Source organism: Podarcis vaucheri (assembly GCF_965113315.1).
Source record: "Podarcis vaucheri genome assembly, chromosome: 4".
NCBI classification, from domain to species: domain Eukaryota; kingdom Metazoa; phylum Chordata; class Lepidosauria; order Squamata; family Lacertidae; genus Podarcis; species Podarcis vaucheri.
The window spans coordinates 24,411,218-24,427,005 of NC_138762.1; the positions used below are offsets into that span (position 1 = coordinate 24,411,218).

Sequence of the window (15,788 nt, forward strand, 5' to 3'; positions counted from 1 at the left end):
TCCCGTTGGACTACAACTCCCATTATCCCTAGCGACCGGGACTAGTGATCAGGGATCGCGGGATTTGTAGTCCCCCAAACAGTTTGGGAAACCCTGAACTAAATGACTTTCGCAGTCCCTTATAACTCCACAGGATAATTCGGGGGGGGGGGGGAGAGCAAAGTTTAGGTTCAGATGAAGCCTCGCTTTGCTGCCTGCTCAATAATAACGTTCTTTTCTCTTTCCGCCCCAGCCACCCCCGCTCTCTGTTCTCATGGCTTTTAGCAAGCGGCATTTAAAAAACGCGCAGCATTAGCCCAAGCGGCCAATACGGAAGTGCTGCATAGAAATATACCGTACATTTTAATATAAGTTATCCAGCGCAAGGATAACCGTTTGGAACGAATCAATAGACGCATTGAAATCAATGGACGAATCAAAGGATGCATTAAGGCCACGCGGGGCAGATTCCCTCGCAGATCTGGGGATCTGCGGGGAGGATCTTCCCGTAGGGCAGGCTCCTCTCCCGCCCGCGGAGGGGTTGGGCTTTCCCTTCTTGTGGGGCGGAGATGGTGAGGCTGACGCGCTCTCCGTGCGCCCGGCTCCTCCTCCGGCCGCCGCGCGCGTTAGGCTGCCGGGAAGCGTGTTTGCCGTCTTTCCCCCACGCAGGCTGTTTCCGAGGCGGGATGGAGAAAAGCCGGGGGACCTTCGGCGGGCCCAGCGCGGACCCGGTGCGCAACTTCGAGCGCTGGAAAAAGAACTACGCCAAGCGCAAGGACCGGCTGCGCCAGCAGCGCCAAAAGCAGAAGCGCCCCGCTTGGGAGGTGGAGAAAGAAGGCATCGCCAGGCTGCAGCAGAGTTACTCGCAGGTAAGGGCAGAAAACCCCCCGGTTCCATCCCCAGTAGAGCTGGGAGAGACCCCTGGAGAGGCGCTGCCAGTCAGTGCAAGCAGTACGGAGCTAGATGGACGAATGGGCTGAGCCGCGAGAGAAGGCAGCTGGGTGCGCAGGGTGCTTTGAAAGCGCACCCCTTCCTTCAAAGGATTCTGGCCGCTGTAGTTTACCCCTCGCGGTGTTCAGGAACTACAGCCCCCAGGAACCTTTGGGGGAAGGAGGGGGCTTGCTCCAAATGTGTTTTGGAGTGGTTCTCAAACTGCCCCCCCCTCTGGGCCACACTTTAAGAATAAAAATTTGCTCCCTGATTATTATTTTTATTGATAAAAAATGCATTGGGGGACGAAAAACAACAACTTGATTTGGAAAAAAGACATCTATCCATATTCTGCAAATAAAATTATTTTGATGCTAATATAACACACTGAAATGTTTTAAGTGTTCCAGAAGACAAAGCGGGTGGCGCTGTGGGTTCAACCACAGAGCCTAGGACTTGCCGATCAGAAGGTCGGCGGTTCGAATCCCCATGACGGGGTGAGCTCTCATTGCTCGGTCCCTGCTCCTGCCAACCTAGCAGTTCGAAAGCATGTCAAAGTGCAAGTAGATAAATAGGTACCGCTCTGGCGGAAAGGTAAACGCCGTTTGCGTGCGCTGCTCTGGTTTGCCAGAAGCGGCTTAGTCATGCTGGCCACATGACCCGGAAGCTGTACGCCAGCTCCCTCGGCCAATAAAGCGAGATGAGCACCGCAACCCCAGGGTCGGTCACGACTGGACCTAATGGTCAGGGGTCCCTTTACCTTTTATAACACTGAAATGTTTTAAGTGTTCTAGAAGACAAGGGCGGGGGACCAGTAGCTAATAAATGCTCCTCCACCAACAGCAATAGAAATGTAAAAAGCCACATTTTAGCCGTTACTGGAAGGCATATGCTGATGTTGGGGGCCAGGCAGACTTCCCTGGGGAGGGCATCTAGTGCTAGTACCAACCTGGCTTGCCTCCATTGGAAGGTGGACTCATAACAGGATGTCCGATGACATGAAGTGTAGAGGGTTGGAAAAGGTGTTCCTTGGGGTTTCCTGGCCTTGTTTCGGATGAGGGTGCAGAAGGATGGAGTGTAGTTCCTATTAAGCAAGTAGAAATACAGATTGGATCACATACATCAGTTTTTTGGGGGTACTGATTGGTACCAGTGTTTGAAACTCCCGTTATTCTAGGCGCGTTTTGCAGCAGGGAATTTCATTAGCGCGAGCAGTTTCTGAGCTTTGGGTGCAGTACTGCGCTTAAGATTTCGGATTAAAACTGCAAAGTGGAAGGAAAGGAGAAGCTTTTTCTGCCTCCCCACTCCCAGCTGCTCTCTGAAGACTGGAGAATAGACCCTCTCAAGAATGTTAAGGGGGTGGACAGGAGAAAGACTAGACCAGGGGTCTGCAACCTTTAAGACAAAAAGAGCCACTTGGACCCGTTTCTGAAGAAAAAACAACAACTGGGAGCCGCAAAACCATTGCGACATTTAAAACAAATATATCTCCGGAGCCACGATCTGACAGCGGGCGGGAAGGTGACGTCGGGACGGTGCGTGACTAACGCACGCACCGCCCCCATGCGACGTCACAGCCAGTACAGCGCCCGCCAAAGTGAGGAGTGTCGGGGCGCACAATGCGCCTCCTCCCCTCGCTAGTATCCGTCCCGGAGCCGCAGCAAAGATGTAAAAGAGCCACATGCGGCTCCGGAGCCGCGGGTTGCAGACCCCTGGACTAGACCATGTGAAAAATGAACATATTTTAGCTGCAGTTCATTCATTTTCAGCTTTGTATTCCTGTTAAGTGCGCCTAGACATTCAGTTGTTGCGCCCTAACCTAGGCTTAAGGTGCTGATTAGCTCCTAGCTTTCATATCTCAGTTTCTAACACTGCTTGGCACTGCTGGGGAAACCCAGTCAGATGGGCAGGGTATAAATAAATAAAATATTATGAGGTGCCTGGAACCCCTGGACTCTTGCGTCGCTGGGAGATTGGAGTTGGGTGCAAAAATATAAAAATGCGATAGAGCACTCTTGTGTTCCTTGGGCTTGCATGCCTTCGTGTTGTGAACTAAGAAGGTCTATGTACACATGCAAATACTTTGAACAAATACAGTTGTGCAATTTCTTTGTGAAAGGTGTTAGTGTTTAACAGTAGTGGCCAGTCTTCTATAACACGTGAGCGAAATCTAAAGCACAGGGTTGTATCTAATATATATTTTTTCCTCTTGTTTGCCTCATTTGCTGATGTGATGTGGGGTAGAATCCCCCCCCCCCGGAACCTGTGTTTCAATCAATAAATGCTTTTATTTGTATGTCACCTTTCCGTAGTTAAAGGCATGCTTGAGGCAACTTACTACATGGGGAAAAACATAATTAAAAACAAAACGAAAGTAGTCATAAACAATAATAACGCATCAATAAACTATACCACCAAATTGAACAACATAAATCGTACTATAGATACAAACAATTGATATCTTTTAACAGCAACAACCCCCACCAACAAAACCCTCTAAGCAACATCCCAGCCTAAGAGTCTGTTCGGCAGCCTCTACTACTACTACTACTACTACTACTATGATCCATGGGTCCTCCTACACTTTCCTCTCTTTCAACTACAGATCTCTCCTACCTGTAGCATGTGAAGTGGATGGAACTGGGCTTTTCCTCTAGGAAGGAGATTTTGCTGCCGTGTCATGTGCACCTGCTTCTCTCTTTTCCTGTCCTGTGTGCATGATAGAAAGCCTGTTTGCTGGCTCCCTTTTACAGCGATTTAATTTACTGTATTTTCTGGCGTATAAGACTACTTTTTAACTCAGGAAAATCTTCTCAAAAGTCGGGGGTCACCTTATACGCCAGCTACAGCAGCAGCTCCTTCAGCAACTCCCCACCAAAGGATAAAACGACAGCAAATTAAATCAGAGGGCACCAAGCTTTCTAGATGAAGCAGAAATACACTTGAAAATTAGCCCCAGAAGCCCCCGGCCACTGGGAAGTGGAGCGGATTTCTGAGCTGGACTGGAGACTGGTTTTTTAAATTTTTATTTGGTGTGCCTTGGAAGAGGGGTAGTCTTATACGGCGAGTATATCCCAAACTATATTTTAACTGGAAAAGTTGGGGGGTCGTCTTATATGCCCAGTCATTTTATACACCAGAAAATACGGTACTTATTTACCGTATTACTGTTTTGCCCAATAACAAGAGTTCTCTGGGCAGCTTCCAGTAACGTTGAAAGCATTAAAATGCAATTCTTCACCATAAAACAAATAAAAATGCAGCATATAGCTGCTGCAGGAGCAGCAGCGAACGAAATTGTTCAGTAACAAAACTCTCAAAACGCCACAACCAACAATATTTAATTTAGCTCAATCTTAAAATGAAAAATCTGCGTTTTTAATAAAGTTCTTAGCTTGTTGCTGTACAGGCCACAAATCTTTTCCCAGTCTTTTTTTCATGGGAGGCTGCTGATGTACTCAAAGCACCCTATGTTTACCATGAATTAATGCTACTGTCATTTCAAATACCAGTACATTAAGTTTTTTTTTTAAATTATTGAGTTATATTGCAAATGCATACAAATCAAAACTTTTAAATGTGAAAAGAGGAAAAAGGATTTAAAAAGTTTTTTTCACAAAAAAAGAAAAAGAAGAAATCTAAATAAATTACATAAACTAATACAATTAAATCTTAATGAAGGTAAGAAAAAAATTATAGATGGAACAGCGTTAATTCATTCATTATTAAACTAAGACTTTGCAAACCAAATACATATACTTTAAACAGTTACCTTTGACATATTGTCTGTTTTCCTAAGAAGCTGACACTTCTTAGGTATTTCATTTTTCATATTCTTTTGTTCTTTGGACTTCCGTCAGTCTCACGACAATTCAATATTCCTAATTAAAACTAACTTAGCTGTATTTCAATACATCCCTCATCTTGGTATCAGGGAGCTTTTTACCTTTGCAGGGTTATTCTAGACACAACCAGATTTTCACTGCTGAACCTTGACTCTTCAGATATTTATTTAGGTACTCCCATTCTTTCTTACCTGTCTTATTTGACTCGTCTCTTATTATATCTGTCAGCTGTGCGAGTTCCAAGTACTCGCTCAGGTTACACAACCATTCCTCTTTGGTGGGTTTGTGTTCCTCCTTCCAATATTTAGCCACCAATACTCTTGCTGCTGACGTAGCATAGAAAAATAGTCTTATTTTATCTTTAGGGAAATTGTTTGTCAAAATTCCCAGAAGAAATGCTTCGGGTTTTTTGTAAAATGTGGTTCTTAATAATTTTTTTCAATTCCTCATAGGTCATGTCCCAGAACTTCTTCATCTCCTGGCATGCCCACCACATATGGTAGAAGATTCCTGCTTGATTTTTGCATCCCCAACACTTATTATTATGGGTTTTATTGATTTTTGCCAGCTTTACAGCGGTCAAATACCACGTGTATTGCATTTTCATAAAATTCTCTCATTAAATAACAAGCTGTAAATTTTAAGTTTTAAGACCTAGTTTCCACCACTCTTCATGTACAGAGTTATTGAAGCCAGTACATTTTCAGCCAATGGTTCTGAAACGTCCCTTCCCTGAACCCAGCACCTCTTTTTTTTGAGACAGACTTTTTTAAAAAAAGCTCCCACTGAAATGAAAGCTATGTGACTAATTTCCATTTTGATGATTGCTCTGCATGGCAATAATACAGTTTTGAAACTGTGGCATCATGAGCAGTGCTGAGAGAAACCTGTGGAGTGCAAAAACGGCAGCCGCTTTATATGTATATATATCCCAAGAGTAGAAATGATTAGGCAAATTTGTAATGAAGATATAGATGTGCGCGTCAAGAGTTCTAAGCGAGGCAGGTCTGTAATCAGCTTTTAAAAAATCTCTGCAGATAGACTCCTAATGCAAATTAGACGCCTCATTTTGGGGGAGGGAAGTAGCAGGTTGAAAAATGTGGCGATGGCATCGCTTCCTCTTCATATTTAAAAAATCACACATAAGACGTGCACCCTCTTATCTCATTACTTTCAGGGAAGCTGTGAATATTAGAGTTGGATGCAGTTACTGAAGGTATATTTAGATGATGGCTTTGATTGAAGTGAGATGTCTGGGTTGTATGTACAAACCAGGAACAGGTGGCCTCTGGGAACATGGCAAGAGCTATACAGTATTCCTTATGATTGCTATATTCCCCCCCCCCCCCCGAGATGTTGGCCTTACATTTCCAAGTGTTGCTACACAGCCATTAAGTAAAAGGTAAAGGGACCCCTGACCGTTAGGTCCAGTCGTGGACGACTGGGGTTGCGGTGCTCATCTCACTTTATTGACCGAGGGAGCCGGCGTACAGCTCGTCCGGGTCATGTGGCCAGCATGACTAAGCCGCTTCTGGCGAACCAGAGCAGCGCACAGAAATGCCGTTTACCTTCCCGCCAGAGTGGTACCTATTTTGGTACCTATTTATCTACTTGCACTTTGACGTGCTTTCGAACTGCTAGGTTGGCAGGAGCAGGGACCGAGCAACAGGAGCTCACCCCATTGCAGGGATTTGAACCGCCGACTTTCTGATTGGCGAGCCCTAGGCTCTGTGGTTTAACCCACAGCGCCACCCGCATCCCATAGCCATTAAGTAGGGAACTGCAATTGTGGCCTGGCCTAAGAATCAGGAAGTCGAAAACCACTGCAGTCTAAGATTGCTAGTGATCCCTAGTTTATTAAGGAGCAACAAACCAGGTGTTGGGTTTGACTGACATGGAAAGCCACGCTTAATTGCGACGTCTTGGTTTGTGCCTTCCCCTTGTTTCAGGGGAGCGGTGCTTGTGCAGTGTGCCACTAGCAGGCTGCTTGTTCCCAAATAAACTGTGACAAACCAACAACTCTTTTTTTTTCAACTCTGATGTGAGAATCTCTCTCACGGCAGCTAATTCTGTGTAATTAAGAAATTTGGGAGGGGACTGAGTTGGCAGATCCTCTTGTTTAATAATCTAAACGAGATCCTTTCAGATTTCACTTTTCTTTGCTTATTTTCAGATAAATGCAAATGAGGTTGTAAGATTTTCGGATTTTCCATTATCTAAGAAAACACTGAAAGGTAAGCACAATACTTTAGCAAGAATCTCTGTGGTAGTTATTAGCCTACAACCTTATGCCAGGCATTTTCTGCTCCCAAAAATATTTTATAAACGTTCCCTTCTTAGTTGCATAGTTGCTTAGTTGCATGGTGATTTTTTTTACTTGCCTGTAAGTAACCTGGCAGCAGTTATGTACAAGCCTGCATGATTGAAGAAAGCAAAATAACAAATGCTGCCTTAGTCCAGAGTGAAATTTCCTGTGTGCCAAGTCTCTTCTGAATAGGGCAGAAACCTCCAACCCACAGAAGGGTCCTAATTAGGCGCTCAAGCCCGTTTTCCCCAAGCCACTGCCATCTGCCATCATAAGTAGCATCAGGTATGTGGCAGGAAAAGATGTTGCAAAAATCTTCGGGCTGAAGGAAGACTCCACGCAGCAATGAAAAAGGAAAGGTGTTTATTTAGTGCTAGCTAGCAGAATGTCTTAGAGGAATTATTTCCAAAGTCTGAGCCCAGAATACAGGGCTAAAATACCTTTTATAGTTCACTATGTATCAATTAAATCATACTATACATTATCCATCTAATCACCACCTGCCCAGTAATAGCTTAACTGTTGCTTTCCAACTATGTATTGCTTTTCCAACAGTTTTCCTAACGTGTGATACCCTTATTTGGTGTCCTAGGGTACATGTCAACTTCATATAATTATATATTCTGCTCTAATATTCTTAACTCGTTAATAACTTTGAGTGACATCGCTGCCTCAAAGTGTCGAGGATCAACTGCATGTGGAGAGATACAGTTGGACAGCGGGACAGATCCAGTTTCCCACCCCCCAGTGTAGGGCCTTGCAAGAATCCCATGTGGCGTTTGCCATGTGTGACAAATGCACACTTCTAAGGTGCACATATGGAGTGAATTGGGCCCTTGCACATTGATTACACATGGTGAACCATGTGCAAGATCTAGTGAATGTTCTTTCCCTTCGACTATAGCCATATTTGATACACAGGTTTGCAAAGCAGTTCACATACATATTTACCAGTATGCATGCCCTGCAGTTATTTTTAACATTCTGAAACCCTGAAACTGCAGCCAGCCACCTCTCAGGTCTTTTTGTTAAGAGATCATTCTCTACTCATCTAATTGGAGGATAGGAGGTTCAGATGAACATTCTCACATGTTGGATAGAGATTGAAGTGCCCTTCAGATGTGGACTGTAACACTAATGATCCACAGCCAGGAGTGATGGGAGTTGTAGTCCACAACATCTGGAGGCAACCATGTCGGCTAACCTTGTGTCAAAATAACAAGCTAGGGCAGTGGTCCTCAAACTTCTTTCTCTGGGACACTTTGTTATCTTGCACCACACCAAATTACAATAAATACACTGGAAAACAAACAACAAAATTACAACTAGGATTGGCCTCAGGATCACTTGACGCTCTTGCCCTCCTATTGGATCTATCCATATTCTGAAAATTAAGAAATATTTAGATTTTAATACAATACTCTGCTGAAATGTTTTAACGTTTCTTTGATTGTCCTTGAATCTTCCTGCCACAGTTGCCATCCTCTCCTTTCACATCAGTGTGGTGCGCCTCACCCTTTGAGAACCACCAAGGGCTTGTGGACTAGCCCCTGAACCCCATCAGCAATTGTGAGAATGGTTCTTTAGCTGTGTACATTGGGCTTCTCCATTTCAGAGATGGGGAGGGACGTAGGCTTTAGGTCAACTAGAGTCTCCTCCTTGCGCAGAAGAGCAGTCTTAGTACATGTGTAGGCCTACTTCTCACAGCGGCCGAATGCAGTCAGTGGCGGCGGCACTAGGTCACATACCACCACCACTGGACTCTCACATGCTTTTAACATGAGAGTTTCTCTCCCTCCCCCCTGGTGAATGGTTGATTCCAAGCAGGTTGATATATATATATATATGGTCTTCCTCACACCAGGACTGCAGGAAGCTCAGTATCGCATGGTGACTGAAATCCAGAGGCAGACCATAGGTTTGGCTTTGCAAGGTAAAGACGTATTGGGAGCTGCGAAGACTGGATCTGGCAAAACATTGGCTTTCATTGTACCTGTAAGTAACGTATCTCATAATTTCATATTCTACTGTAGGCCCAGGGGCAGCCAATATGACACCCTTTGGTTGTTGTGGACTGCCAAATCCCATCCGCTCCAGTGAGCTTGGCCAGTGACTATGGGCACTGCAGCCCTGATTTTTCTTTTCCCCTTAAAATATATATATATATTCGCCAAGTGAAATTTATAGGGCTTCTAACTGGTATTTTTGTCACTGTCCAGGCTCTGGAAATCTTATACCGTCAACAGTGGACTCCCATGGATGGACTGGGAGTTCTGATCATATCGCCGACCCGAGAGTTGGCATACCAAACGTTTGAGGTTCTGCGTAAGGTGGGGAAGAATCACGAGTTCTCAGCCGGCCTTATCATTGGTGGAAAGGTTTGTTCCTTCCTTTAAAAAAATAAATAAATACAGGATCTCCCCCCACCGCTCCCTCTATCTAACCCATAAGGATTGCTTATGGTTTGAAAATTATACTGGGATGTTGTACTAAGTGACTGGGAAGTAATTTTCTTAGAACCTGGTGCGACATATTTCCAAGGAAATGGGTTCCAAGGAAACATTGGCACATACATACCCCCATTTAAAAAGCATGGGCCATGTGCTGACTGAAATGTACAGCCTTTCAAGAAAGCTCTGTATTGATTTTCCACCATAATGGCACGTATTTCCCATTGAAAGCTGTCCCAGTGAAGTGAGTTGTCACAGGCTTGCCTGAGTACGCTTTGATTCTGATTTTGGTGTCCCTCTGGATGATGGATGTCCCACAGAGTCTTGATGCATGTAAGCAAGCTTTGATGGAGTCACTGAAAATGTCCCAAGTAGAGGCAGTGATTTGGTTTTACTGGAAAACTCTGAATTTGAAAAGTTCAGTCTGTGTCGGAAAACTTGGATGCCTTAGAGAACGACCTAAGCATGTTCATTTACTTGTACTTAAACAAATTGAAGCGTTTTGAAGCTGCCACTCTTGCCTAATAATGTATTTACAATTGGCATTCATTCCCAGTTACTTACGGGCTTGTGAAATGAAAAATAAAGCACTGAGAAATTTTCTTCCTTGCATTGTTAGTTAGAGGCTGCTACATCTCTAAAGGTGGCTCTGAGTTGTGGTTTGTCGTGTAGATAGAGTTTTTCTGTGTGCCACAAGACACACAGTTTGAAATCGCTCAGGGGTGTGTGTGTGTGTGTGGATGGCCAGATCTTACTGTGATGAAGAAGAGAAGAATTTGGATTTGATATCCCGCTTTATCACTACCCGAAGGAGTTTCAAAGCGGCTAACATTCTCCTCTCCCTTCCTCTCTCAAAACAAACACTCTGTGAGGTAAGTGGGGCTGAGAGACTTCAAAGAAGTATGACTAGCCCAAGGTCACCCAGCAGCTGCATGTGGAGGAGCGGAGACGCGAACCCGGTTCCCCAGATTATGAGTCTATCGCTCCTAACCACTACACCACACTGGCTCTGTGTGATCTGCTGCACCTGAATAGGCTTGGAGAGGAGCTCCCTGTGTCATAACCGTATATTCCGAAATCATGCCCTCAAACCTGTCTGATATTTCAGGACCTGAAACAAGAATCGGAAAGAATCCACAATATAAACATACTGATATGTACTCCGGGACGGCTTTTACAGCACATGGACGAAACATCATATTTCCATGCCTGCAATCTGCAGATGTTGAGTAAGTGAAATGCTTCAATTTATTTTCTATCTACTTTTTTGCTTTTACTGAATAGACTTAATCAGAAATCTGTAAATGGCCCAAAATGCTTGTACTGGAAGCCACTGCCCAGAGCTGAAACTCCATTAAAGCACGCAGAGGATGATCTGGGGTTGTAGCTTCCGTGCTTGATCTTTGTAACATACAAAGCCTTTCCATGAATTGGAAGTGAATGGGAAGAACCTGTTTGTGCTCCATTATTTGGTTCCATTTTTGTTGATCTGCAGACGGGACTTCTACTAAATGCATTGCAAATAAATACATTAAACACGGAAAAAGTGTTTGGTTGGTGGGCAGTGGAGAGGTGAGCAGGCCAGAAGACCAAATCAGTGCTCGGTGCACAGATATGGTTCGGTGCACTTGGATAAGCTAGTCCCATTTTATTTATTGCTTTTGTAGTCCTCTTCTTTACCAGTGTGTCAGAGTTGGTCTGTCGCTTTAGAACACACACAAAATGAACAACTTCAATAAAAGCAGCATAACAATAGGTCAGGCTGCTGTAAGATTCCCCACCCTGGGAACAGGTAACCTTAAGTTCTTGGTCTAGGCAGGCACACACATACTTAGAGCTCTTGGAATATTATAATTATAATAATTAATTTATTATTTATACCCTGTCCATCTGGCTGGGTTTCCCCAGCCACTCTGGGCGGCTCCCAACAGAATATTAAAAACACAATAAAGCATCAAACATTAAAAACTTCCCTAAACAGGGTAACCTTCAGATAGTTGTTTATTTCCTTGACATCTGATAGGAGGCTGTTCCACAGGGCGGGCGCCACTGCCGAGAAGGCCCTCTGTCTGGTTCCCTTTAACCTCACTTCTTGCAGTGAGGGAACTGCCAGAAGGACCTTGGAGCTGGACCTCAGTGTCCGGGCTGAATGATGGGGGTGGAGACGCTCCTTCAGGTATACTGGGCCAAGGCCATTTAGGGCTTTAAAGGTCAGCACCAACACTTTATGGCACCTAAGACTACAAAAATAGAAATCTGCCCAAAGACTTGCTCCGACCATAACGCTTTGAAAATGGAAATGAGATTTACTACTGCCGATTCCTTCAGATGGAAAATGAATGACAACTTGTTAAGAGATCAAGAGATCGTAAAGAAGGCCCAAAAAACTTTAAAGGATTATTTCGAAATCAACTTGAATACCTCAGTGGAAAAAAGAATTATCTGGGACGCAAGCAAAGCTGTTATGAGAGGGTTCCTGATACAACAGAATACAATCAAGAAAAAACTCTGGAATAGTAAAAAAGACAAGATTTTGGAGAAGATAAGTGATGGGGAGAAAAAATTAAGAGTGAATCCAAAATCAAAAGAGACTTTAAGAGAAATAAAATTCCACCAGTCACAATACGCGAAATTGATTAACCAAGAAGTGGAATGGAAAATCAAACAAATGAAACAAAGATCCTTTGAATCTGCAAACAAATGTGGGAAACTACTTGCTTGGCAGTTGAAAAAGAGACAAAAATTAAATTATGTCACCAACCTAGAAGTTGAAGGGAAAAACTTTCAGAAACCAGGAGAAATTAGAAAGTGTTTCCAGAAATATTTTAAAAAATTGTACACACAAGAACCTGAGGAAGCAATTGAGATAGAACAATTCTTGAAAGATAATGGCCTTCCAAAATTATCTCAAGAGAAGAGATCAATCTTGAATTGTAAAATAACACTACAGGAAATCGAGGATGCCATTCAGAATATGCAACTAGGCAAATCTCCGGGCCCCGATGGACTTACCTCCAAATATTACAGGACTTTAAAAGACTATCTGATACAACCATTAATGGAGGTTTGCAACTATATTATGGGGGGAGGGAGGACACCAGATACGTGGAAAGAAGCATTCATCACATTGATACCTAAAGTGGAAACTGAAAAGACTCAACTTAAGAACTATCGCCCCATCTCACTCCTAAATGTGGATTACAAAATATTTGCGGACGTTTTGGCTAACAGATTTAAAAAAGTATTAAATGAAGTAATTCATAAGGACCAAGCAGGCTTTCTCCCAGGTAGACATTTGTATGATAATACCAGGAACATTATCGATATTTTGGAACTTTTACAAACAAATATTAACACCAAAGCGGTGTTAATCTTTATCGACGCGGAGAAGGCCTTTGATAATATTTCTTGGAAATTTATGAAGAAAAACTTGGAAGGGATGGGAGTGGCAAGGGGGTTTGAGAACGGAATAGAGGCAATCTATTCTGAACAAAAAGCTAAGTTGATAGTGAACAATGTGGTGACAGAAGAACTTCATATTGAAAAAGGTACACGCCAAGGGTGCCCCCTATCCCCTCTGTTGTTTATCTCAGTCCTGGAGGTTTTGCTGAACATGATAAGGGAGGATCGGCAGGTACAAGGAATACGGGTCGGAGCGAAACAATATAAACTGAAAGCATTTGCAGATGACTTGGTTTTAACATTACAGGAGCCAGAACCTAGTACAAAAAGAGTTTTGGAATTGATTCAGAAATTTGGTCGGGTGGCGGGTTTTAAGCTGAACAAACAAAAAACTAAGGTGTTAGGGAAAAACCTGACGGTTATTGAAACAGAGGAGTTTCAGAAAGAAACAGAACTAAACATTGTTAAAAAAGTGAAATACCTGGGGGTCAATCTGTCTTCTAAGAATTTGAATCTATTTAAAGATAACTATGAAAAATGTTGGTCAGAAGTTAAAAAAGACTTAGAAATTTGGTCAAGATTGAAATTATCCTTGTTAGGCCGAATCGCAGCTATAAAAATGAACGTTTTGCCAAAAATGTTGTTTTTGTTCCAGGCCTTGCAGATTGTGGACAGAGTGGATTGTTTTGGAAAGTGGCAGAAGGACATTTCTAAATTTGTCTGGCAGGGCAAAAAGCCCCGAATAAAGTTTAAAATATTAACTGATGCAAAGGAGAGAGGGGGGTTTGCCCTGCCGGACTTAAGGTTATACTACGAAGCTGCGGCCTTCTGCTGGATGAAAGATTGGATTTTATTGGAAAACACTGATGTCCTAGATCTGGAAGGCTTCAACAATTCGCTAGGTTGGCATGCGTATTTGTGGTATGACAAGGGGAAAACACATGGAATGTTCAAAAACCATATTGTCAGGAAAGCAATATACATGGTCTGGAAAAAATACAAAGACTTATTGGAAAGTAAAACTCCGAGGTGGATTTCACCAATAGAGGCCAAAGCTCGGAAAATATCCAATATGGAGGCATATTGGCCGAAATATTGGGAAATAATAGAGAATATTGGAGGTAATTGGAGATTGCAGAGCTTTGAAAAACTAAAAGATAAGGTGCAAAATTGGCTACACTATGCCCAAATTAATGAGGTTTTCAAGCTAGATAAAAAAATAGGATTCCAGGTGGAAAAATCGAAACTTGAGACAGAGCTGTTAGAACCAAAGACCAAGGTAATATCGAGAATGTACAACTTGCTGCTTAAATGGAACACTCAGGATGAGACAGTTAAATCAGCCATGATAAAATGGGCTCAAGACATTGGTTATAACATCATGTCAGAAGACTGGGAAAAGTTATGGACCACCGGTATGAAGTTCACGGCATGTAATGCCTTGAAAGAAAATATTATGAAAATGGTGTACAGGTGGTACATGACCCCAGTCAAACTTGCTAAGATATACCATTTGTCTGACAATAAATGTTGGAAATGCAAGGAGGCTGAAGGGACATTCTTCCACCTCTGGTGGACGTGCCCAAGATTGAAGGCCTTTTGGGAAATGATCTATAATGAGTTAAAGAAGGTGTTTAAGTACACCTTTCCCAAGAAACCAGAGGCCTTTCTTCTGGGCATTGTCGGCCAGAAGGTGTTAAAAAAGGACAGAACTTTCTTTATGTACGCTACAACTGCAGCAAGAATCCTTATCGCCAAATACTGGAAGACCCAAGATTTGCCCACACTGGAGGAGTGGCAGACGCAACTGATGAACTATATGGAACTGGCTGAGATGACTGCAAGAATCCGGGACCTGGGAGAAGAGGCAATGGAGGAGGACTGGAAAAAATTTAAAGACTATTTGCAAAAGTATTATAAGTTGTATGAAACATAAGATGACGTATGATTCAGAACGCTAGCCCCAGCAACGAAATTTAATTATTTATGAAATTGTTAATATTTGTGAAAGAACCAAAGTTTAAATGGGTTAAAATGATATCAGGTTATATTTTTAGAGTAAATGGAGAACAAGAGATTTAAACTTAAATTGCAATTGAAAATATAAAGAAATATATGAAATAAGGGTATAATTTGCTGATGATTTTATTATCAAGAATGCATTATCCGGGGGATGTGGGGAAGTCCAATGGAAATTTGAAAAAAAGTTATTGAAATGGAATCCTTTGTTTTCTTTTCTTATCTTTTCTTTTGTTCTGTTTTTTCTTCTGTTTTACTTGTAATTTGGAAAAATGCAATAAAATTATTATAAAAAAAAAAAAATAAAGGTCAGCACCAACACTTTAAATTGTCTTCGGAAAATTAAGGGAGCCAATGTAGGTCTTTCAGGACCAGTGTTGTATGGTCTCAGTGGCCACTCCCAGTCACCAGTCTAGCTGCCGCATTCTGAATTAGTTGTAGTTTCCGGGTCACCTTCAAAGGTAGCCCCACGTAGAGTGCATTGCAGTATTCCAAGTGGGGGGAAACCAGAGTATGCACCACTCTGGTGAGACAGTTTGTGGGCAGGTAGGGCCTCAGCCTGCATACCAGATGAAACTGAACACAGAATTGACCTGCACCTCCATGGACAGCTGTGAGTCCAAAATGAGTCCCAGGCTGCGCACCTGGTCCTTCAGGGGCACAGTTCCCCCATTCAGGACCAGGGAGTCATCTGCACCTGCCCGCCCCCTGTCCCCCCAAAACAGTCCTTCTGTTTTGTCAGTATTCAACCTCAAACTGTTAGCCGCCATCCGCCACCCACCGCCTCCAGACACTCGCACAGGAAAGCTATGATATGTGAATGAATTCTCACATGTGGAAGTAGGCTTGACTGGGGTG

The 15,788-nt window shown here is 43.1% G+C and overlaps 1 protein-coding gene across 1 annotated transcript in view; it reads left to right on the plus strand.

Annotated features, from left to right (window-relative positions):
• The first annotated feature begins 533 nt into the window (after positions 1 to 533).
• Positions 534 to 15,788, plus strand: part of DDX10 (DEAD-box helicase 10) — a 171,311-nt gene continuing 156,056 nt past the window's right edge. The window contains 7 exon segments of the mRNA XM_082220403.1: positions 534 to 599; positions 602 to 634; positions 636 to 848; positions 6,928 to 6,988; positions 8,924 to 9,054; positions 9,279 to 9,437; positions 10,618 to 10,738. Coding sequence (XP_082076529.1) covers positions 549 to 599; positions 602 to 634; positions 636 to 848; positions 6,928 to 6,988; positions 8,924 to 9,054; positions 9,279 to 9,437; positions 10,618 to 10,738 — 769 coding nt within the window. The 5' untranslated portion in view covers positions 534 to 548.